At 47.8% G+C, this 24,985-nt stretch overlaps 1 protein-coding gene, 1 long non-coding RNA gene and 1 pseudogene across 7 annotated transcripts; 2 read left to right on the top strand and 1 right to left on the bottom strand.

Moving 5' to 3' along the window:
* The first annotated feature begins 548 nt into the window (after positions 1-548).
* On the top strand, positions 549-6,660 carry LOC148123109 (paired immunoglobulin-like type 2 receptor beta-2). 5 transcript variants are annotated; one of them, XM_087903370.1, is made up of 5 exons: positions 549-784; positions 1,093-1,479; positions 3,360-3,549; positions 5,772-5,802; positions 6,312-6,660. In XM_087903370.1, the coding sequence occupies exons 1-4, from the start codon at positions 616-618 to the stop codon at positions 5,782-5,784; spliced, it is 759 nt and encodes a 252-aa protein (XP_087759496.1). In that variant the 5' UTR covers positions 549-615; the 3' UTR covers positions 5,785-5,802; positions 6,312-6,660. The 5 variants fall into 5 exon arrangements, with proteins under 5 accessions (XP_087759496.1, XP_087759497.1, XP_087759495.1 ...); XM_087903371.1 differs by having other exon boundaries at positions 5,772-5,829; XM_087903369.1 differs by lacking the exon at positions 5,772-5,802 and having other exon boundaries at positions 3,363-3,549.
* A 1,732-nt stretch (positions 6,661-8,392) lies between these two features.
* Positions 8,393-15,848, bottom strand: LOC148123108 (uncharacterized). Its single transcript, XR_015737272.1, has 3 exons — positions 15,673-15,848; positions 14,955-15,045; positions 8,393-13,725 (listed from the first exon to the last, which is right to left on the bottom strand). It is a non-coding gene; the product is annotated as an uncharacterized LOC148123108 (long non-coding RNA).
* Positions 13,996-18,771, top strand: LOC148123107 (paired immunoglobulin-like type 2 receptor beta; annotated as a pseudogene). Its single transcript, XR_015737271.1, has 3 exons — positions 13,996-14,411; positions 14,725-15,112; positions 18,578-18,771. The product of XR_015737271.1 is annotated as a paired immunoglobulin-like type 2 receptor beta (transcript).
* The last annotated feature ends 6,214 nt before the right edge of the window (positions 18,772-24,985 follow it).

Below are 24,985 nucleotides of genomic sequence, written 5' to 3'. Positions count from 1 at the left end.
CACTGTCAAGGTGAGGGAGACGGTCACCCAGGAAGCCCAGACTTAGCAGCAGCAGGCAGTCAGGGCAGGAGTGCCCAGTGGACATTGGTTTTCCTGGGGCGCAGTGAGGAGTCCCTGAGGGAAACAAAAGGTCTAAGAGCAGATGAAGATGGGGTCACCATACTAGGGCTGGGTATTGAATGTGTTTTCTCATCAGCCCCTTTCTCATTGTGTCTGAAGGGACCAGGAACCGATCAGTTCTTTACCTCTGATCATTAGTGAGAAAGACACAGACAACCAGCTTGAGAGGAAACACAGTGAGAAACAGACTGAGGTGAAGACGGGAGTGGAGGAAATTACAGAGCTGAGGAAACAGTGATTGCAGGCGCCATAGGGAATGGGAAAGACTGGATGAGACAGGAGGTCAAGGTGGAAGAGAGGAGAGCCCAGCATCAGAGGTCAAGTCTGTTTCTTCCAGCCAAAAATTGGGGCTGGGCTCAAGGGTGTAGTCATCTTCTCAGTGACCACAAGGGCGGATCTTCTTTAAAAAGGGAAAGAAGAAGCAAGAATGATAAAGGAAGTTGCTGCCCACGAGGAGGTGGAGATGGGGCGATCCTGCTCCTGTCAGTCCTCCACATGAAAAGAACCAGGGAATGTGGGTCACTCTACTCTGATTATCTCCTGACTCATGAGCACCCCAGGGTCCATCCACAGGGACTGTTCTCCCATCTGATGGCTCTGCTTGTCTCCTTTCCTGGAATGATGCAGGCCTTGTCTTGGTTCCTGCTTCTGCTGCTGTCAGCTGGTGAGTGGTGGGAACCTCACTACTGGGGACTTAATCACAGGAGGGTGGAGTGGGGCTGGGAAGAGCCGGCTGGCATGTGGAGAGGTGACTGCTCTAGGAGCCAGGCTTTCCTCTGTGCTCCAAGAGAAATCTCATCCTCAGAGTTGGTCCTGCCCAACCTTTCCCCATCGGCTTGTCCCATATGGGACAGTAGGACATGGGGGTAGTCCTCCCCTGTGTCCCACACCTGCCTATGGATGTTGGCTCAGGAAGCTCTGGGCTGTGCTTTCCATCCCCTGCTGACTTCAGATTCTCCTCGATTTTCCCAGGGAACTCAGCAAAATCCAACAGAGTAAAAGAATTTGGGGTCAACCAACCAGCACGCCTCTCTGGTGTCCAGGGCAGCTCCATCGAGATCCCCTTCTCCTTCTACTTCCCCTGGGAGTTGGCACCAGATCCACAAATGAGGATTCACTGGAGATGGAAGCACTTTCACGGGGAATTTATCTACGACTCTTCCTCGGGTTTCATACATGAGCATTTCAAGGACCGGCTCATCCTGAACTGGACACATCCTCAGACATCCGGAGTCCTCAGAATCCTGGACTTGAAGGAGAAGGACCAGACAGTGTACTTCTGCCGAGTTAGTCTGAAAACGACAAAACGCATAGAGTTTATGCAGTCTACTGAAGGGACCCAACTCACCGTCACTCCTGGTGAGTCACCCTGGCTCAGGCTTTGATGCCTCTGACTTCCTTGTCCCCTAGATGTCACCTCAGGCTCCACAATTCTGACCTTAGTTTGATATTCCTCTTCATTGGCTCTGCGCACAACACTGCAAACATTTTCTTTCCATTGTGGTTGTTTGCCGTCTCCTCTGACCTTGTAGCTCTGAAGGAATTCTCCGGACAACTCCCTTATAGGGTCTTCATTTCCCCACTCTTGTCTCCCCTCCTTGCCCTCCTACCTCAGCTCTCCCACACAAGCCCCAAGGGTCTTGGGAACTAATGTCCCCATTTTTATGATGTGACTGCACTCTCTTCTGATCCTTGCCTCTCCTCTGAAGCAGAAGTAACTGCAGACCCATGCACTGGGAGTATTGTGTGGAATTCTACCTTGCTGTTATCCCTGCACCCTTTTAATGGTCCTGCAGAAGCTGGGGACTCTGTGTGCTTCCTGGCTGACCACAACCTTGCTCTGATGCTCTCATACACACACACATACTCGTGTGTGTGTGTGTGTGTGTGTGTGTGTGTGTGTGTACTTTTATGGTTTATACAAGACAGGGTCTCACTATGTAACACTGGTTGTTCTGGAACTCACAGAAACTTGTTACTTCTGTCTCCCAAGTGCTAAGATTAAAGGCCTGTGCCACCACATCCAGCAGTGTCTGTTGACTGAATTAAAGCCAACCTGTGACAGGATGCCCACAGCACAATTCTTGTGCAGTCTCTACGGCTTCCATGTTGACCTGATGTAATGTCTAACCGCAGCTGCCAGTGCTCAGGGAAGGGAGAGTAAGGAGCTGTTTCCTGAGTCTAGAGTAGTGATTCTCAACCTTCTTAATGGAGACACACTTTAATACAGTTCCTCACGTTGTGGTGACGCCCTCACCATAATATTGTTTTTATGGCTGCTTCATAACTATAATTTTGCTACTGTTATGAATCGTACTGTAAATATCTGATTGCTTTTTATCTCATATTCTACCTCTGTAGGGGTAGCAAACCCCAGGTTGGGAACTGTTGGTCTAGTGTTTCCAAATAGATAAATGTGGACATTGACCTTAGTGGGGATTGCAGAGCAGATGAATGTATGCTGCCCTATACTGAACTGGACACCTATGATCAAAATTATATATTTTCTGTTATACATTTTGTATATTTTGTGGGTGTGATCATGAGGGTCTGTTATTTCGTGTGTGTGTATGTGTGTGTGTGTGTGTGTGTGTGTGTGTAAGCATTGACAATTCTTCATATGCATTCAGAGGCTAGAGGAAACATTCAGGGGCTGTTCCCTTATTTTCTGAGACAGGGTCTCTCACTAGCTTCAAGTTTGTCAAATAGACTAGGATGGTTTACCAGTGAGTCCCAGAGACATGCCTGTCGCCGCCACTTTTTACTGAGACACAATTCACTCAACTCTGTTTGGTGTGGAACTAAATATATGTAGACAGGCTGGCTTTAACTCACATAGATCTCCCTGTCTCTGGTCTAGGGCTAAGATTAAAGGACACGCCCAGGTCACCAGGCTCTTCAAATGGATGTTGGAAATCAAACTTGGCTTCTAAGTTCCCAAGAGCAATCATGATACAGACTGAGACATCTGTTTGTTCCATGCATTTATGACCAAAACAACCGTATTTCAATGACTTAATTATTTGTGACTAAATGTAAATCTGAGGACACACAGCCAGGACAGGTGGAGGGTGTGCACTGAGCTTGCTCTCCCAGAGTCTCAGCCTTCAGCATGTGTTCCCCTCTGTGAACTTCTAACAGCTGCTCCCCATCCCACCGCCCACAGAGGAGACAAGATGTGACACTCCCACATCCCTCCTCCTCCAGGGAGAGTCTGCTCACTCCTCATCTCTCCCCAGCAGTTAGAACCACCACGAAGAGTTCCTCCATCGGCACCTCTGCAGTAACCACAGCTGGCATGGAGGACATAGAGGGCCATAGGAATCCTTCTCTTGTGAACCTGGGAGCCACGGTCGGGGTGGTGGTGGCCACGGCTGTGCTCATAACCCCTGTCTATGTGATGCTGATCTTCCTCTGGTGGAAGAAAAGGTGAGTGGTCCAGGACAGGCTCTCACCTGAGCTTACCTCTGAGTTTTCTCAGTTGTGGGACATGGAGATAGGTATGTGTATTAGTCAGAATTCTGTAGAGTCACAGAATTTATGGAATGAATATATATATAAATATATAGTGAAATATTTTTGAATATATACAATGAATATATGTGAATTTATTGAAATGACTTATGGCTGCCATCCAAGAATGATTAACTGTGAATGGAAAGACCAAGGACCCAATAGTTGCTCAGTCCCCTTAGGCTGGGTGTCTCAGTTGCTCTGTTGGAATCTTGACTATGAAAACAAATGTGATGACGGAGGTGAGCGTAGGCAGATGGAGGACACTCTTCCTGCTTCCCTTGCCCTTGCACTGGCTTCCAACAGAAGGTGTGGTCTAGGTGAAAGGTGTGTCCCGCAGCCTCATGGTCTAGATCAAAGGCACACTGTCTTCCTCCTTCAAGATCCAGACCACAAGTGTGCCCTTCATTACTGGATACAGTATCATTCCCGATACAGTCCTGTTGACAAGAACAGTCATCACAGGAAACGTGTGGGGCAGAGTTCAGAGAACAGAAGGACAGAAAGGTGGCTGAACTCACCCAGGACTGAATCTGCTCCTACTTCCTTAGATCCCAGCAGGAAATTAGAGGACCGAGTGCAGATGAACACAGCCTGCTCCTAAGGAATTCAAGGGGCACGCGGGAGCCCCAGGGGCTAACTGCTCATTTGGAAAGAGCTGTGGCTGCTAAGCAAGGTCTGAGGTAGAGCAGCCTTCAGGGACAGCATCTCACAGGAAGTGAGACCATGAATAGAGAGATTTGTTTGAGTTGGGGATATGGTATTAACACAGAAATTAAACAACAGTATGCAATAGACCCACAGGTGAAAAGAACATGTTTGAGAACAGCCTACACTAAGAGAGGTGAAAGATTTGTACCCTAAAACCTGCACACTGCTGAGAAAAATTGCAGATCAGCCAGAAGACAGATCAGTTGGTGCAGTGTTTTTCATAAACACAAAAACATGGGTTCCATCCCCAGGATTCACAGATAAAGTTGACCACATTGGCAGATACTGGACAGAAAGAGACGATAGGATCCATGAGGTTCACTGTGCTGCCAGGCTTGCCCAACCAGTAAACCTCAATCAAGGGCAGACCTGTCCCCAAAACTATAGTGGACAGCTCCTGCAGGATGATACCCAAGGTGGTCCTCTACAGCCCACATGTGTGTACACATATGCAAATGTACACATACATATATGTACTGCACAAACATAAATTTATAAAAAGTAGGAAAATATTGAAATATGTAAGGACATTTGAATAATGAAAAATTTTAGACAATAACTTTTACAATGCGAAACAGTCTAAAAAGTCAATGCAGTCTCCATTCAAATCCCAATTGCTTTTCTGTAAAGACAAATGATTTGTCTTCTAAAATCAAAATGATTCTAAGAAACAAACATGGGAACACGGTAGTGGACACCTTAATCCCACCATTGGGTAGTGCATGGGTGCAGAATTAAGAGTTCAAACTGTTATGAAATTACATAGAAAGGTGAAGATCAACCTGACTTCCACAAGATCTTGACACACATAAAACAGAAGCAAAGTGTGGACTATATTCAGAACAGAGTTAAATCCATGGTAAGAAGACTACAGGACAGGAGCAGAGATGAGCAGATAGTGGAGTGTAATGGAAAGGCCAGAAACAAGACTTGAACATGCAGGCCCTGGATTTCAGAAGGGCTCAGCCCTGCAATAGTTAAAAGGTGGAGCTGAGGGATGGAGAGCAGCAGTCTGGGAGGCAGCAGAAGTCTGACTGGGATTTGAACCCTGAGACTGAATCTGCGGGGAGCAGCAGCTGCACTCACAGGGAAGCCAGGGAGCCAGGTTCCAGGGAGACAAAAGGGAGGCCTGGTGAGTGAAGAGCAGGGAGAGCAGGGAAGGGACATGAGTTCAAGGCAGGGGAAGGAAGCAAAGGGAGAAGGACATGGACAAGGGGCAGTGGACAGGAGAGTTGTCCTCTGATTGGCTGTGCTATGCATAAGGAAAGCTGAGGACTGGACGCAGGTCCTGGGGACTCTCAGACCTGTCCATGAATATCTGCTTCAGAGCTGTTTGCTGTCCTGGGCCCCTAATGTTGAACAGAGAACAGCTGAGAGGATGGAAGATCAGCATGGCTGCCACACTGACACTGTTTCTTCTCCTACAGGCCAGCAGACTAAAGCTGACACCCCAGCCAGGTGAGAAGCTGACATCCAAAAGAGCAGGTCAGCACCTGCTTGAGGAAGTTTGTTATGAGAGGCATGCAAGGGAGCTAGGGAGATGGTTGACTTAGAAACCTTTGAACATGGACAGGAGGACCTGAGTCTCTGAGAGCACCCACATTGTAAACCAGGGGAGTGACAGAAATATGTAATCCCAGTCTGGACATGCAAGTGACAGCCAGATTAGTGGAGCTGTCTGTCCAGCTAGTGTAGCATAATTGCTGAGTTCCAGGCCAATAAGAAACCATGTCATAAAAAACAATGTGGATTTTTCAAGGGGATAAATCATGGTTATAACATTTTCCAAATTTACTTTAAATGAAGTATTTGAAAATGACATATTAATGAACAACATAAAAATGAGGAGCAGAGAGATAGCTCACTGGGAGGTGTCTGCAGTCGAGCCCAAAGACCTTCGTCCATTTGGGGGACCAGAGTGGGGCAAGTAGAAAACTGACTATGGAAATCTGTCCTCTCCTTCTTAGGCACAGCACTGTCTGTTAGTCCCCAGCTAACAGAACTCCAGGGGGCAGCATTGCTCACCAGGGTGGTGAGTTTTCATCAAAATAGGGGTTGGTGGCCACACATCCTGCATCTCACTCCTTCCTTGACTACGGCCTGGTATCAGAAATCATGGCTGCAGGCCTGTGCTGTAAAACATCTGTCCATGGAAAGGTACAAGAAGAGAACCCCACTTCTGCCATGTGCACTCTGGTTTCCTTTCCTCAGAACCCAGTCAATCTGTCTGTCTCTTGTCCTAAGACTCCAACTGTGCTGTTTCCTATCTGTCCATGGAATTTATAACACTTTTTAATAAATATTCTACTCCCCAGACTTGCTCTCATGTCTCCCTTAACGCTGCCCTCCCTCCCCCCACACACGAGACCTTAGAGAGTAGCTGATTGTGTCCAGGAGCAGAGACACAGAGAGAAGCAGGAAACAATGGCCACACTGAGAACCACTGCATGAGAACCCTGTTCCTCTCTTCCGTTCTCCCTGGACACTGTCATCTCAGTCACAACCCTAGGACCCTCCATGCATCTCTTCAGGTACCAGACCATGGCTTTCTTGGGTCTCATGCTGGGCTTCCTTTCCTCACAGGCCCATCTACATCCACTCGCTTTCCTCATTTCCTGCCATGTGGATGTTCTGACCTCTGGGGTCTCCCCTAGGACAAGACTTCCTTCCCAAGTCCAGTCTGTCTTAAAATTTGATAGTAAGTGGGTCAGCTTCTACCAAAGAGCATGCTGAGACATAAGGACAGCATCCACACTGACCAATAAGGATGAAATCCAGGCTGCTCTCACAGCCAAAGGAGGTGCATGGGCATTGTGGCAGTGTGACTGTAGTCGGCCCCCATATGCCCATAGGGAGTGGCACTATTAGGAGGCATAGCTTTGTTGGAGTAGGTGTGGCCTTGTTGGAGGAAGTAAGTCATTGTGAGAGTGTGTTTTAGGTCCTATGCTCAGGATGAACTTTCTGGAGATATTGTTGTCTTCATGTTACCTGTGGATTCAGACGGATAAGTCTCAGCTCCTTTTCCAGCACCATGTCTGCCTGCATGCTACCATGTCCAACCATGAAGATAATGAACTAAACCTCTGAAACTGTAAGCCACCCCAAATTATTATTTCCTTTATAAGAGTTGCCATTCTCATGGTGTCTCTTGTCAGCAATAGAAACTCTAAGACAGACATGCACAATTCAGATCCACCAATCACAGTCCTGCATAGATGCAGCTCTTATTCCATCAATGACAAGTCTCAAATCTGTATCAATCAGGGGCCTTGGCTGAGTCATTGGAAAACTGTTCTATCCCCAGGGGACTAGCTGAAGCTAGAAGGGTGATGGAGAAGTCACCACGGCTTCTCATGACTAAAGCAGAGTCTCCTGGGACAGCTGTGAGATGTCTGCTGTGGTGTAACTGGATCCAAGCCTCTGAGGCTGAACTCAGCCACAACCGTGGTCACAGTGCCCTTGGCATCTGGGGTGGTGTCTCCTGTGAGCATCCATGAGGGGTTCACACATGCAGGCTGCCATGATGACCATCTGCCCAGTCATCTACCGTATGGTTAATTCACTATCACCTCCGTCCAGGCAGCTGGGCACAGAGAAAAGACCTCATGGACGTTACTCTGAAAGTCATGAGACTTGCCATGTAAATTTCCCTTGTTCGAAAAGGAGGAGCAATAAAGGGGCCCACAGCAAGGACTTACACAGATACAGCATTCTCCACATCATTTACATAAAATTCCCTCAGGGTGCAGGGAGCAGGACTGTTTGAATAAGAGCAGACATGGGGTCTAGCCAGGTTACCACAGTTTAGGATTTGTGTTCCTCAGCCATAGCCATTATGCAACAAAAAATACTAGAGGAATCCAGGCATGGTGACATAAGCCTGTAATCTCAATAACTGATAGATAGACATAGCAAGAATATGAATTGGAAACTATCATTAGGGCCTATACAGTCTGAGTCCAGTTTAGGCTACACAAGATTCTGTTTTGAAACCAACAAACCAAAGCTAACCAAATCTAAACAGTAGAAATGTCGTGGAGGCAGGTCATTCATTAGTTCACTTTATTTGGAGACAGAGAACTTGAAGAAGTTATCAGTTTTCCTTTAGATTCACTGAAATAAATTTTGTAACTATGAATAATTTCATTTAAGCAATATAGAAAGTTGAAGAGGAAATTGAGAGCGTCTCAGTTTTTGTGACCTCAAACTCAGTGACATGTGACTTCCTTCCTCTGCCTTGGCTATCTGCAGGATGTGGATGACTTCATCCAGAGGAGTAGGTGGCTGATCTGGTCACCCAGCCACTCACTGGATTTTAGAACAGAATATAGAGTCTCTTCTTGGGGCTCTCCTCTACGGGGTGCAGGGAGGTGCTTACACTGAGATTGGGGAACACATGACAGATGTTGATGCCATCAAGGGGAAAAAAGAGGGTTCAGATGGGGGGAACAATTGTGCTACTGTGACGTTCTAGTGCAGTCTGAGTGTCCTGTCTACACCACAGGTCATCATCCTCCACCCTCTCTCAGGCTTCCCCTCAACTCTCTAAGGACCTAGACTGGGCAGCTACTCTGGTTTCCTTCTGGGCTGCATCAGTTGTCACCGGGGAAAAGAATTCTGGGAATGGGAGACTGGATGGTTTGACAGATGGATGGACAGATGGACACTTTTCATCTATGAGTTGTCTGCTGCGGCAGGGCCAATCTGCCCTTCACTGTGTTATTTGATGGAAGTTTCTGGAATTGGATTTTCAGGCAGAAATAGGAAGGGTTGAGTCTATTCTCTGCCATCACTGGCATGGGAAAACACAGCTGGGTATAAAATCAGGGTCTGAATGTGGGGAACACGATCAGGAACTGGAGTCAGAGAGTCACAGAGGCTGGGCTGAGGAGGCCGTGTTTACTCAGGATGAGGACTGGGTAGACATGTGGGGCACATAAGCTATGGATGTCTCCCTGCATGACATGTCTGTCTGTATTCAGGTGCACATGTGTGCAACTGTGTGCTCATCTGTATGGAGGCCAGCGGACAACCTCAGGCGTTACTATTCAGAACACATTCTACCTTGGATTTCTTTGTTTGTTTGTTAGGTCTGCTTTTTATGAAACAAAATCTGTATAGCCATTGCTGCTCTGGAACTGGATAAATAGACCAGAATAGCATCAAACTCACTGAGTTTGCCTCTGCCTCTGCCTCCCAAAGCTGGAATTAAAGGCATGCACCATCATGCCTAGCCCACCATAAGTTTTAACTTTTAAAATTACACGTATTTATTCTGTGGGTGCAGGCACACTTGTGCTACAGCCTGAACAGCAGCCAGGTTCTGACACTGCAGTCTGACATTTCCCATGGTCACATGTATGTAAAAGCCCCATGTGTGCACTGGACAGCTCCAGGCTGATCTTCCACAGAAAGTGGTCCTCCCCTATGAATGCGTCATGATCGCAGAGCCCAGTCGCTGCTATTGGTGCAAACTGGGTTCTCACGACAGAAAAATGATTACAGCCTGCTGGATAGAAATCGTCCCACAGCAGGGTCCCTATGGGAAACAACTGAATCCAGGACTTGAAATGAGAACAGAGTTCATGATTTGGGACTGAGTGGCCAGTAGGTGGCAGCAGTGAGGCTGAACATAAGGAACAGCTGGGATCCTATAGGAAAAACCAGAGTCTGTTGTGTAAAAATGCTGGAGACCAATGGCTGGCACATGGCAAGCTCATTAGGCCCAGTCCTTCCTTTAGAGACATAGCAGGGGGTGAGGAAGGTGGAGAAAGCAGACATGACAGAGGGCAGCCGTGTAGCCACCTGCAGGGGAGCATGGAGAAGGCAGTCAATGCCAGGAAATCTGAGGAAATGGGAAGTCACCTCTGCACATGTCATTCAGATAGAATAACGCCACTTCCTCTGATACAATCACATCTTCATACCCTTCAGGGAACTTATGGCACCTTGTCATGGGTAAGGGTAGGATGACCTCCTAAGGAACCACCCCTTTGGCCACCACAACCACTGTCCCCACTTCTCACGACTCGACTCTTTTCACGGACCACTGTTTCCACACTCAGAGACGTCCCACGCGATATGTCATGACTGACACACTGCTGCTCTGAACCATTTTTGCCCACTGCATTCAAAGAAGGTTCTAGAACAGCTACAGCTAAAAGGGATCACTGAAGTGTTCTGTGGGAACAGCCTCCCTGGAGCCCAGCAGCAGATCCGTGGCCTTTGAGGGGAGTTCAGAGGCTGCACTGAGCAGGCAGCTGGAAGTCAGTGTGGGGAGTGAGACTACAAGAACTCAATGAAACTGAAGTCCATTCACCTGCCCTGTGACAGTCATGTGACATGTGTCAGGCTTCTCTGACCCTTGGTTTCCTCTTCTGAGTGTGTGTTAAGGGTGGTAGGAGGCAGGAAGGCTCCTTCAGAAGCTGGAGTAGCTCTGGAGTCACTGTCGGGGTGAGGGAGACGAGTCTATAACTTACCCGGAAGCACAGGGAAGTTACAGACTCGGCTGCAGTGAGCAACCAGGGCAAGAGTGTCCACTGGGCCTTAGGATTCCAGGGCCGCTGTGAGGAGTCCCTGACAGGCAGCAAGAGTGCAAAGAGCAGACAATGGTGGGGGCACCAAGTTAGGGCTGGGGACTGAATGTGTTTCCTCATCACCTCCTTCCTCACAGTGTCTGGTGAGCAGAAAATCATCAATCCCTTGACTGTGATTATGAGAGAGAAAGACACAATCAGCATACAAAGGTCAAGTCTGTATCTTCCAGCCAAAAATGGGGGCTGGGCTCAAGGGCACAGTCATCTTCTCAGTAACCACAAGGCAGATCTTCTGCATCATGGGAAAGAAGAAGTTAGAATGATAAAGGAAGTTGCTGTCCACAAGGAGTGGAGAAGGGGAAGTCCTGCCCCCCACTCAGTCCTCCACATGAGAAGACCCAGGGAATGCGGGTCACTTTACCCTGATTCTCTCCTGACTCCTGAGCACCCAGGATTCCTCCATGGGGGCTCCTAGACTGTCCACTGACTCTGCTGATCTCACTTCCTGGAGGGATTCCGAAAATGGCTTGGTTCCTGCTTCTGCTGCTGCCAGCAGCAGGCACCTGGAAGGAACCTAAATATCCCTTGACCAAAGAACGGATAAGGAAAATGTGGTACATTTACACAATGGAGTACTACACAGCAGAAAAAAATAATGACATCTTGATATTTGCAGGCAAATGGATAGATCTAAAAACCATCATATTGAGTGAAGTAACTCAGGCCCAGAAAGACAAACATCATATGTGGTCACTCATAAGGGACTTTTAGACACAAAGCAAAGAATTCAATGAGTAGGAGAGTAGAGAGTGTGACAGATGGGTGGACAGATGGACAGTTGTCATCTATGAGTTATTTGCTGGGGCAGGGTCCTTATGCCCTTCACTGTGTTATTTGAGGGAAGTTTCTGGAATTGGATGGTTCAGACAGAAACAGGAAGGTTAAGCCTGTTCTCTGCCACCACTGTCATCGGAAAACAGGGCTGGGTATAAAATCAGAGTCTGAATGGTGGAGATATGATCATGAACTGTAGTCTGAAGAGTCACAGAGACTGGCTTGAGCAGCAAAGGGTTCTAACACTGCAGTCTGAAACTCTCCATGGTCACATATATGCAAAATCCTCATGTGTGCACACCACAGCCCCAGGCTGCTCCTCCACACTTAGTGCCCCTACCCTGTGAAAGCATCATGGCTGCAGGACCCAGTCATTGCTATTGGGGAAACTGGATTCTCACTACAGGAAAATGATTACAGCCTGTTGGGCAGAAATCGTCCTACAGCTGAGTCCTTAAGGAGATTCAAATGAGTCCAGTACTTGAAATCAGAACAAAGTCCATGACTTGGGATTGAGGGGCCAGCAGGTGGCAGCAGTGAGGCTGAACACAAAGGACAGCTGGGATCCTGAAGGACCAACTAGAGCCTGTTGTATAAAAATGCTGGAGACCAGCAGCTGACATAATGCAGGCTCATGGGGTCCAGGCCTTCCTAGAGAGTCTTAGGAACTGGGTGACCCTCTCCCACAGACCCTAGATAGTAGGGCAAGGCCAGATGAAACCTGGAGGTGAATAATCAGGATCAGGAGGGCCCCCTCTCAGATTTCACTGAGACTAAAGACAATACTCAACTGGTGGAGCGTTTACCTGCTTGGCATGCACAGTACACTGGGTTCTATCTCCAGCAAGAGACAAATGTGCACAATGGGTCACACCTGTCACCCTGCACAAGGGAAGGGCAGAGCAGAGGTTCTGTAGGAGTTCAAAGTCATCCTTGGCTACAAAACAAGTTCAAGGCTCAGCCTGGGCTACATGAGACCTCATCCAATAAGGGAGACCTTTCTGACAGGTACAACAAGCCCAGTCCCCTCTCCTGATTGATGGTCCATTTGGGGCTAAATCATCCCAAAGGTTCTGTGCTCTGCATCTCCAAGGACAGGATGGATGGATAAAGAAGTGCGTCCGTGTACAGCTGGCAGTGAGGCCATGAGAATGAGGTCCATGACCATGAGAACTCAGGTCAAGGAATCAGAGGACCATGAGATTGTGAGGAAGGCAGAGAAAGAAGACATGACAGAGGGCGCTGCATAGCCACCTGAGGGGAACATGGAGAAGGCAATCAATGCCAGGAAAACTAAGGAAATGGAGAGTCAACTCTGTCCATGTCACTCTGGAAGAATGATGCCACTCCCTCTGTCTTCCTGCCCTTCAGGGAACTGATGGCACCTTGTCATGGGAAAGGGTAGGATGATCTCCTACAAAACCAGCCCTTTGGCCACCACAGCCCCTGTACCCACATCTCACAACTTGACTCTATTCACAGACCAGCTGTGTCCACACTCAGAGATGTCCCAGGCAATATGTCATGACTGACACATTGCCGCTCTGAACACTTTTTGCCCACTGCATTTAAAGATGGTTCTAGAACCGCCAAACCTAGAAGGAATCATTGAAGTGTTCTGTAGGAACAGCTTCCCTGGAGCCCAGAAGCAGACCAGTGTCCTGTGCGGGGATTTCACAGACTGCACTGAGCAGGCAACCAGAAGTCAATGTGGAGAATGAGACTACAAGAACTCGATGGGATTGAAGTCCAGTCACCTGCTGTGTGCCAGTCATGTGATATATGCCAGGGCTTCTCGATCCTTGATTTCCTCTTCTGAGTCTGTGTCAATGTTGGTGGGAGGCAGGAAGGCTCCTTCAGAAGCTAGACCAGCTTGGGAGTCACTGTCGAGGTGAGGGCAACGGTCACCCAGGAAACCAAGGGAAGTTACAAGCTCAATCAACAGTAGTGAGCAAGCCATGACAAGAGTGTCCACTGAACTTTGATTTTCCCAGGGCCCTGTGAAGAGTCCCTGAAAGGCAAGAAAAGGAAAAGAGCAGACAATGGTGGAGGCCCCACAATAAGATTGGGAACTGAATGTGTTTTCTCATCACCTCCTTCCTCATTGTGTCTGGTGAGCAGAAGCTGACCACTTCCTTAGTTGAGATTATTAGAGAGAGAGAGAAACACAGACAGCCAGCATGAGGGGAGACATAGTGAGAAACAGACTGAGGGGAGGGCGGGAGTGGGGGAAATCAGGAGCTGAGGAAACAGTGATTATAGGCTGCATAGGGAATGGGCAAGACTGGATGAGACAGGGGGTCAAGGTGGAAGAGAGGAGAACACAGAATGCAGAAGTCAAGGCTGTATATTCCAGCAAAAAATGGGTGCTGGGCACAAGGGCATGGCCATCCTGTCAATGACCACAAGGGAGGATCTTTTGCAGTGTGGGAAAAAAGAAGCCAGAATGATAAAGGAAGTTGCTGGCCACAAGGGGGTAGAGATGGGGAGGTCCTACCCACACTGTCCTCCACATGGGTAGGCCGGGAGAATATGCATCCCTTTACCCTCATTCTCTCCTGACACCTGAGCAACCCAGGGTCCCTCCAAAGGGTTTGTTCCCCTGCCTGATGGCTCCACTGGTCTCATTTTGGAGAGGTAATTGGACCATGGCTTGGATCCTGCTTCTGCTGCTGCCAGCAACATGTCTACCACCTGGTGAGTGGTGGGGACCTTGCTATCATGGACTCTGTCTTAATCACAAAGGGGTCATTTGGGCTGGGAAGAGTGGGTTGTCATGTGGACAGCTGACTGCTAGAGGAGCCAGCCTGTCTCTGTGCCCCAAGAGAGAGCTTATCCCTCTGAGTGGGTCCAACCCAACAACTTTGCTAGTCTGCCCTGTCACATGGGAAGTGGAACCTAGGGATAGTCCTGCCCTACGTCCCACACCTGCCTGTGGATGAAGGCTCAGGAAGCTCTGGGCTGTGCTTTCCATACCCTGCCTACTTCAGATTCTCCTTGATTTTCCCAGGGAACTCAGCAGAATCCAACAGAATAAAAAAATTTGGAGTCAACCAACCCAGCACACCTCTCTGGTGTCCAGGGCAGCTCCATTGAGATCCCCTTTTCCTTCTACTTCCCCTGGGAGTTGGCATCAGATCCACAGATGAGGATTCTCTGGAGATGGGAGCGCTTCCATGGGGAATTTATCTACAACTCTACCTCGGGTTTCATACATGAGCATTTCAAGGACCGGCTCACCCTGAACTGGACACAGCCTCAGACATCCGGAGTCCTCAGAATCCTGAACTTGAAGAAGGAGGACCAGAACACATACTTCTGCCGAGTTCATCTGAAAGCAAGAAATCAAAAGGAGATGTGGCAGTCGATTAATGGGACCCGACTCACCATCACCCGTGGTAAGCACATCACAGGTCAGCCCTGGTGGCCCTGACTTTTTTATAACATAGATGGCACTAGAGATCCTACACTTCTGATCCTTCCCACAGATTCCTCTCGTGTGTTCTGTCCCCTCCCCAGAGCTCTGCCAACTTCCTCCTTCCTCTTCCCCACAGCCATCCACAAGCCTCAGCTCCTCTCTCAGAGCTGCCCCCTCCCAGAGCCCTCAGATCCCACCCCACTCCTGGGCCTCAGCTCTTCCCAGATGCCCAGTCTCCTGCTCCTTTCTCCCAACTGCACTACTGCCCTGCCCACCCCTGCCCTTGTTTCCAGAAATCCATGTGTGTGTGTCTCCTCCAGGATGGAGCAGCCTTCACTTGGTGCTGTGCCAGGGTCTCTGTTAGTTCCCGGTTTACACCATATCTCGTGCCTTCCACAGAGGGTGCCTTCGTGTCCCCATGTACACCCCTCCTCCTCTGGGTCTTCCTACTTCACCAGTCTCTAAGACACATCCCTCATCTCTCCTGCCCCGGTTTCTTTGTCCCCTCCCTCAGTTCCCTCTTCTCCCTCACGTTCTCACCATGATCGGGTCTTCTGGTTGCTTCACCTCCTCTGTGGCAGCTGTGACTTCAGCTTCCACACTGAGTTCACTCAGGCCCAGCCTAGTCACCGTGTGGGCGTTACCTCTGCCACCTGTCACCACTGCTGGCCACTCCTGAAGTCATTATATAGAGAGAAACACGGAGACCAGCAGAATTAAACCGCTGCCCAAGATCATGCTGGTGACAAACAGACCCTAAAAAGGACCCTTTACCTCCAAGCATCTCTCAACCAGTAGACACATGGCCTCTGGTGGAGTTCATTCTATTGTTTGCCTCCCTTATATCTTGATATTGTGAAGCATGGATATATAGTAAGTGTACATGTATGTGTGTGCACGTCTGTGTTGTGTGTGTCTGTGTGTGTGTGTGTGTCCATATACCCCATTTTTGTGCTTGGGAAGGCCAGAATGAGGCACTGGGAATCCTCCTCTAATAAGACCGACTTCATTCCCTTGAATTGGGGTGTCTCACTGAATGTGGAGCTCACTGTTTTGGGCCAGGCTGAAGGGCTATGAAGTTACATTCCCTTCCCTATTTCCTTCAGGTGGATTGATTTCTTCAGAATGCAGCTGACTCACTTGGTCCTGGGTCAGGGCTCCAGTTAGACCCTGTGTGGAGCATCTCCACACAGCCCCAACCTAAGGCCAGAACAAGCAGTAGGTGCCCACTGGATGTTCCTGGTGTCCTACAACCCAACTGTAAATTGACATTGTCACCACAGTCCCATGTGTCCCTTCCTAGCTCCACAGGACACATCCCTCACCTCTCCCTACCCACTCTCTGGTTCAGGAAATCAAGAGATAAGGCACCTCAAGGATGATTCTAGCCGTTTTTGCTGCAGGGGTTCCATGTCTTCAGACTGAACCACTGTAGCATAGGGAGGACCCTTTTATTGCTCTCCAACTTACACCTTTTAGCAAGTTGATTTCTGCACCCCAACACCTCTCATCTAAGCTGCCCAAATCCTCAGATGAAAAATACCTGAGGTGTTCTGAGCACTGCTTCAACCAAATTTGCATAGGCTTTGCACCTTCAGAAAATTCTCAGGCAAGGATCACATAGAGGGGACAGGGGGCAAACTGTAGCCGTCACAAAAGGCAGATTAAGGCAAAGAGCTAACACTCTGGAGTCAAACCAGTTGTAGCACTGTAGAAATTCTCCGGACAACTTCCTTAGAAGGTCTCCATTTCCCAACTCCCCTCTCCCCTTCCTTGTCCTCCTGCCCTCACCTCTCCCACACAAGCCCCAAGGGTCTTGGGAACTAATGTCACCATTGTTATGAAGTGGCTGCTCTGTGTTCTGATCCTTGCCTCTCCTCTGAAGCAGAAGTAACTGCAGACACATGCACTGGGAACACAGAGTGGAATATTATGTTTCTATTACCCCTGCACCCTTTAAATGGTCCTGCAGGAGCTGGGAACTCTGTGTGCTTTCTTTTTGACCACAACCTTGCTATGTTGCTCTTTTTTTTATATTTTGGTGTTTTGATTTTCTTAAGACATGTCTCACCATGTAGCGCTGATTGTTCTGGAACACAGAGAAATCTACGTACCTCTGTCTCCCGAGTGCTGAGACTAGAGTCATGTGCCACCACATCCAGCAGTGGCTGTTGACTGGATTAAAGCCAACCTATGTGAGGACGCCCACAGCACAGTTCGGGTGCAGTCTCTACAGCTGCCATGTTGATCAGATATAATGTCAAAAGGCAGCTGTCAGGGCTCAGGGAAGGGAGAGAAAGGAGATGCTTCTTGGGTCTAGAGCAGTGATTCTCAACCTTTTTAATGCAAATAGCCTTTAATACAGCTCCTCTTGTTGTGGTGAACCCCCACCATAAAATTATTTTATAATTTTCTACTGTTATGAATCATATTGTAAATATCTGACTGCATGTGATATTATATTCTACCACTGTGGTGGTAGCAAACTACAGGGTGGGAACTGTTGGTCTAGTGTTTCCAAATAGATAAATGTGGACATTGACCTTAGTGGGGATTGCAGAGCAGATGAATGTATGCTGCCCTGTACAGAATAAACTGATTGGATCATTAGCACAGGCTTCGTATTACCTCTTATAACTTATGTTAGCCCATTATTCTAGTCTATGTTAGCCATGTGGCTCAGTAGCATTTTTAGTAGGGCAGGTCACATCCTGCTTCTTCTATGATCTGGGCAGGAGTCTGGGAAGAATGGGTTTCCTCCTTCCCATCATTCTCCTGTTCTCATCGCCCCACCTCTACTTCCTGTCTGGTTGACCCTCCTATACTTTCTGCCTGGCCAATTAGTGTTTATTTAAAATATGAATGACAGAATACAGACAATTCTCCCACACCACAACTTTGCCAAATAGACTAGGCTGGCTAACCAGTGAGCCCCAGGGATATGCCTGTCCCCACCTCCTTTCACTGGGACACAACTCACTCAACTCTGTTTGGTGTGGAACTAAATATATAAAGACAGGCTGGCTTTAACTCACATAGATCTGCCTGCCTCTGCCTTTAGGAAGGAGATTAAAGACCATGACCAGCTCACCAGGCTCATCAGATGGACTCTAGAGATCTAACTCAGGGTCTAAGTTCCAGAGAGCAAACACAATACAGACTGAGACATCTGCTTGTTCCATACATTTATGATCAAAACAACTGCATTTCTGTGACTTAATTATCTATGACTAAATGTAAATCTGAGGGCACACAGCCGGGAGAGGTGGAGGGTGTGCACTGAGCTTGCTCTCCTAGAGTCTCAGCCTTCAGCATGTGTCCCCTTCTCTCTGTGAACTTCTACCAGCCGCTCCCCATCCCACCTCCCACAGAGGAGACAAGACGTGACACTCACCCCATCCCTCCTCATCCAGGGAGGATCTGCTCACTCCTCATCTCTCCCCAGCAGTCAGCACCACCATGCAGAGCCCCTCCATCGTCAACTCTGCAGTCACCACGGCTGAACTGGAGGACACAGAGGGCCAGAGGAATCCTTCTCTTGTGAACCTGGGAACCACGGTCGGGGTGGTGGTGGCCACGGCTGTGCTCCTTACCCCCATCTATGTGATGCTGATCTTCCTCTGGTGGAAGAAAAGGTGAGTGGTCCAGGACAGGCTCTCACCTGAGCTTACCTCTGAGTTTTCTCAGCTGTGGGACATGGAGATAGGTAAATGTATTAGTCAGGGTTCTGTAGATTCACAGAATTTATTAAATGAATGTATAGATAGATAGATAGATAGATAGATAGATAGATAGATAGATAGATTTATGAATACATATAATGAATATATATGGGGATTTATTGGAATGACTTACAGGCAACTGTCTAACAGTGACCAGTTATGAATGGAAAGACCAAGAACCCAGTAGCTACTCTGTCCCCTGAGGCTGGGTGTCTCAGCTGCTGTGTTAGGATCTCGAAAACAGAAATGAATGTGTGACAGAGGTGAGAACAAGCAGATGAAGAACACCCTTCCCTCTTTCATTGTCCTTACACAGGCTTCTGACAGAAGGTGTGGCCCAGATGAAAGGTGTGCCTTCCAGCCTCATGGTCTGGATCAAAGGCATGCTGTCTTCCTCCCTCAAGATCCAGATCACAAGTATGTTCCTTCATTAATGGACTATAGTTCATTCCAGATACAGTCCCATCGACAAGAATAGCCATCACAGGAAACTTGTGTGAGGCAGAGTCCAGAGGACACAGGGACAGAAAGGAGGCTGAACCCACCCAGGACTGAATCTGCTCCTACTTCCTTAGAGTCCAAGCTGGAAATTAGAGGATCGAGTGCAGATGAACACAGCCCGCTCCTAAGGAATTCAAGGGGCACGCGGGAGCCCCAGGGTCTCATTTGGAAAGAGCTGTGGCTGCTAAACAAGGTCTGAGGTAGAGCAGCCTTCAGGGACAGCATCTCACAGGAGGTGAGACCGTGAAGACAGAGAACTGCTGAGTTGGGGATATGGTATCAACACAGAAATTAAACAACAGTGTGCAATAGACCCATGAGTGAAAAGAACAAGTCTGAGAAGTTCCTATACTAAGAGAGGTGAAAGATTTGTACCCTAAAACGACACACTGCTGAGAGAAATTGCATAGCAGCCGGGAGATGGCTCAGTTGCTGAAGTGCTTGCCTCACAAACACGAGGACATGGGTTCCATCTCCAATATTCACAGATAAGTTGACCACATTGACAGATAGATACTGGACAGGAAGAGACGATAGGATCCATGAGGCTCACTGTGCTGCTAGACTTGCTCAATCAGGGAACCCCAAGCCAAAGACAGACCTGTCCCCAAAACTATAGTAAACAGCTCCTGCCGGATGATACCCAAGGTTGTCCTCTACCACCCATATGTGTGTACACATATGCAAATCTATACATACATATGTGTACTGACAGAAATAAAATTATAAAAAGTAGGAAAATACTGAAATATGTAAGATTATTTGCATAATGGAAAATTTTATACAATAACTCTTTACAATGTGAAGCCGTCTAAAAATCAATGCAGTCTCTATTCAAATCCCAATTGCTTGTCTGTAAAGACAAATGATTTGTATACTAAAATCAAAAAGATTCTAAGAAACACACATGGGGACACAGTAGGAGGTACCCTAATATCAACACTGGGAAGTACACAGGGGGCATTAAGAGTTCAAGCTGATCTGAAGCTTCTAAAAATTTGAAGGTAAACTTGGCTTCTATAAGACCTTGTACACACATAAAACAAAAGCAAAGTGTGGACTGGATTCAGAGCAGACTTAAATTCATAATGTGTAGACTACAGGACAGGAGCAGAGATGAGCAGACAGCAGAGTGTATTGGAAAGCCCAGAAATACAGACTTGAACATGGAGTCCTGGTTTTCAGAAGGGCTCAGCCCTGCAATGGATAAGAAGAGCAGCTGAGAGTTGGAGAGCAGCAGTCTGGGGGGCAGCAGAAGTCTGACTGGGATTTGAACCCTGAGACTGAATCTGCAGGGGGCAACAGCTGCACTCACAGGGAAGCCAGGAAGCCAGGTTCCAGGGAGACAAAAGCAAGGCCTGGTGAGTGCATAGCAGGGAGAGCAGGGAAGGGACGTGAGTTCAAGACAGGGGAAGGAAGCAAAGGGAGAAGGGCATGGAGAAGGGACCATGGACATTAAGAGCGTTTTTCTGATGGTCACGTTTGGCAGAAGGACAGCTGAGGAACAGACTCTCAGACCTGTCACTCAATGGTCTCTGCAGAACTGATTGCTGCCCTTGGTCCCTAATGTCTGAACACAGAGAACAATTGAGAGGCAGACAGAGGATAGCATGGCTGCCACACTGACTCTGGTTCTTCTCCTACAGGCCAGCAGAGTAAAGCCCAAATCCAGCCAGGTGAGCAGCTGTCATCCCAAGGAGCAGGTGAGGGGCTGCTTGAGTAAGTTTATTATGAGAGCATTCAAGGGAACTAGAGAGATGATCTGAGTTAGAAACCTTTGAACACGATCAGGAGGACTTGAGTCTGACTGGGAGCACCCACACTGTAAACAAGGGGAGTGATAGAAATATGTAATCCCACTTCCGGACAAGTAAGAGACAGACAGAAGCGTGGAGCAGTCTGTCCAGCTAGTCTAGCGTAATTGCTGAGTTTCAGGCCAATAAGAAACCATGTCATAAAAAATAATGTGGATTCTTCTAGGGGATAAATCATGGTCATGTCATTTTCTAAGTTTATTTTAAATGAAGAGTTTGAAAATTACATACTAATGGACAAAAGAAAAAGAGGGAGCACAGAGAGAGCTCTGTGGGAGAAGGTATCTGCAGCCAAGCCCAATGACCTGCATCCATTTGGGGAACTAAATGGGGCAAGTAGAAAACTGACTACTGAAAACTGTCCTCTCCTTCTTAGGCACTGCACAGTCTGTTAGTCCCCAGCTAACAGAACTCCAGGGGGCAGCATCGCTCACCAGGGTGGTGAGTTTCCATCAAAGTAGCGATTGGTGGCCACACATCCTGCATCTGAACCCCTTCTTCCTTCACATCAACCTGAGGATCAGAGAGCAGGGCTGCAGAATGTGCTTGAAACATCCGTCTATAGACAGGTACAAGATGACAACACCACTTCTGCCATGTGAGCTCTGATTTCCTTTCCTCGGAATCCAGTCAATCTCTCTGTCTCTTGTCCTGAGACCCCAACTGTGCTGTTACCTATCTGTCCATGGAGTTAATAACATTTTAATAAATATATTCCTCCAAGCAATGTGTATCCTGTCTCTCTTAACACCTATCTGAGACCTTAGAGAATAGCAGATTATGTCCATGAGCAGGGACACTGAAAGAGGCAGGGACCATGGTCCACACTGAGAACCACTGCATGAGAACCCTGTTCCTCTGTCCGTTCTCCCTGGATGCTGTCATCTCAGCCACACCCTCTGACCACTCCATGCTCCTCCTCAGGTGACAGACCATGGCTTGCTTGGGTCCCAAGCTGGGCTTCCTTTCCTCACAGGCCCATCTACATGCATTGGCTTTCCTTATTTCCTGCCATGTTGATATTCTGACTTCGGGAGTCTCCCCTAGAACAAGACTTCCTTCCTAAGTCCAGTCTGTCTTAACATTTGATAGTCAGTGGGTCAGCTTCTACCAAAGAGCATGCTGGGACATAAGGACAGCATCCATAATGACCATTAAGGATGAAATTCAGGCTGCTTTCACAGCCAGAAGAGGTGCATGGGCATTTGGCAGTGTGGCTGTAGTTGGCACTATTAGGAGGCATAGCTTTGTTGGAGAAGGTGTGGCCTTGTTGGAGGAAGTGTGTCATTGTGGGGGTGGGTTGTATGTTTCCAATGCTCAGGATGCACTTACTGTCGATACTGTTCACTTGATGTTATCTGTGGATTCAGGTGGAGAAGTCTCAGTTCCTTTTGCAGCACCATGTTTGTCTGCATGCTACCATGTCCCACCATGAAGATAATGCACTAAATCTCAGAAAATGAAAGCTACCCCAAATTAATTATTTTCTGTATAAGAGTTGCCATGCTCATGGTGTCTCTTGTCAGCAATAGAAACCCTGAGACAGGTATGCATGATTCAGATCCACCAATCACAGTCCTGCATAGATGCTGCTCTTATTCCATCAGTGACAAGTCTCGAATGTGTATCAATCAGGGGCCTTTGCTGAGTCATTGGAAATTGTGCCATTCCCATGGGACTAGCTGAAGCTAGGAGGGGTGATGGAGACATCACCAAGGCTTCTCATGACTAAAGTGGAGTCTCCTGGGGCAGCTATGAGATGTCTGCTGTGGTGTAACTGGATCCAAGCCTCTGAGGCTGAACTTAGCCGCAGCCGTGGTCACAGTGATCTTGGAATCTGGGGTGGTTTCTCCTCTGAGCATCGATGAGGGGTTCACACAAGCAGGCTGCCATGATGACCATCTGCCCAGTCATCTACAGTATGGTTAATTTACTATCAGCTCCGTACAGGCAGCTTGGCACAGAGAAAAGACCTCATGGATGTTACTCTGAAAGTCATGAGACTTGCCATGTAAATTTCCCTTGTTCAAAAAGGAGGAACAATAAAGGGGCCCACAGCAAAGACTTACACAGAACCAGCATTCTCAACATCATTTACATAAAATTCCCTCAGGGTGCAGGGAGCAGTACTGTTTGAATAAGAGCAGACAAGGGGTCTAGCCAGGCTACCACAGTTTAGGATTTGTGTTCCCCAGCCAGAGCCATAACATAACAAAAAATACTAGAGGAAACCAGGCATGGTGACATAAGCCTGTAATCCCAATAACTGACAGGTAGACATAGCAAGATTATGAATTGGAAACTATCATTAGTACCTATAGTGTCTAAATCCAGTTTAGGCTACACAAGATTCTGTTTTGAAACCGACAAACCAAAACTAACCAAATCCAAACAGTAGAGAGTTCAGGGAGGCAGGTCATCCATTAATTCACTTTGTTTGGAGACAGAGAAGTTGAAGACGTAACCAGTTTTCCTTTAGATTCACTGAAATAAATTTTGTAACTATGAATAGTTTCATTTAAGAAATATAAAAAGTTGGAGAGGAAATTGAGAGCGTCTCAGTTTCTGTGACCTCAAACTCGGTGACTTGTGAGTTCCTTCCTTGGTCTTGGCTATCTGCAGGATATGGATGACTTCATCTAGAGGAGTAGGTAGCTGATCTGGTCACCCAGCCACTCACTGAATTTTAGGACAGCGTATAGAGTCTCTTCTTGGGGCTCCTCTCTACAGGGTGCACGGAGGTGCTCACACTAGGTTGAGCAGCAAAAGACAGATGTTGATGTCATCAAGAAGAGAAAAAATAGTTCAGATGGGGGCGGGGCATCTGTGCTACTGTGTTGTCCTAGTGCAGCCTGAGTGTCCTGTCTACACCACAGGTCATCATCCTCCACCCTCTCTCTAGCATCCCCTCAACTCTCTCGAGACCCAGTCTGGGCTGTTACTCTGGGTTCCTTCTGGGCTGTACCAGTTGTCACTGGGAAAAAAATGCTGGGAGTAGGAGACTGAATGGTGTGGCAGATGGATGGACAGATGGACAGTTTTCATCTATGAGTTGTCTGCTGCGGCAGGGCCAATCTGCCCTTCACTGTGTTATTTGAGGGAAGTTTCTGGAATTGGATTTTCAGACAGAAATAGGAAGGGTTGAGTCTATTCTTTGCCATCACTGGCATGGGAAAACACAGCTGGGTGTTAAATCGGTGTCTGAATGCTGGGGAACACGATCAGAAACTGAAGTCTGAGAGTCACAGAGGCTATCATCGGGAGGCCATGTTTACTCAGGATGAGGACTGGGTAGACATGTGGGGCACATCAGCTATGGATGTCTCCCTGCATGACATGTCTGTCTGTATTCAGGTGCACATGTGTGCAACTGTGTGCTCATCTGTATGGAGGCCAGTGGATAACCTCAGGCGTTACTACTCAGAACACATTCTACCTTGGATTTCTTTGTTTGTTTGTTAGGTCTGCTTTTTATGAGACAAAATCTGTATAGCCATTGCTGCTCTGGAACTGGATATATAGACCAGGATAGCATCAAACTCACTGAGTTTGCCTCTGCCTCTGCCTCCCCAAAGCTGGAATTAAAGGCATGCACCATCATGCCTAGCCCACTTTAAGTTTAGTCTTTAAAATTGCACGTATTTATTCTGTGGGTGCAGGCACACTTGTGCTACAGCCTGAGCAGCAGCCAGGTTCTAACACTGCAGTCTGACATTCCCCATGGTCGCATGTATGTAAAAGCCCCATGTGTGCACTGGACAGCCCCAGCCTCACCTTCCTCAGAAAGTGCCCCTCCCCTATGAAAGCGTCATGACT

The sequence above is a fragment of the Myodes glareolus genome, chromosome 2 (genome assembly GCF_982192425.1).
Source record: "Myodes glareolus chromosome 2, mMyoGla1.1, whole genome shotgun sequence".
In the NCBI taxonomy this organism is placed as follows: Eukaryota; Metazoa; Chordata; class Mammalia; order Rodentia; family Cricetidae; genus Myodes; species Myodes glareolus.
Note: the sequence above shows the minus strand (reverse complement) of the source record. Positions and strands in the feature narration are given on the sequence as shown.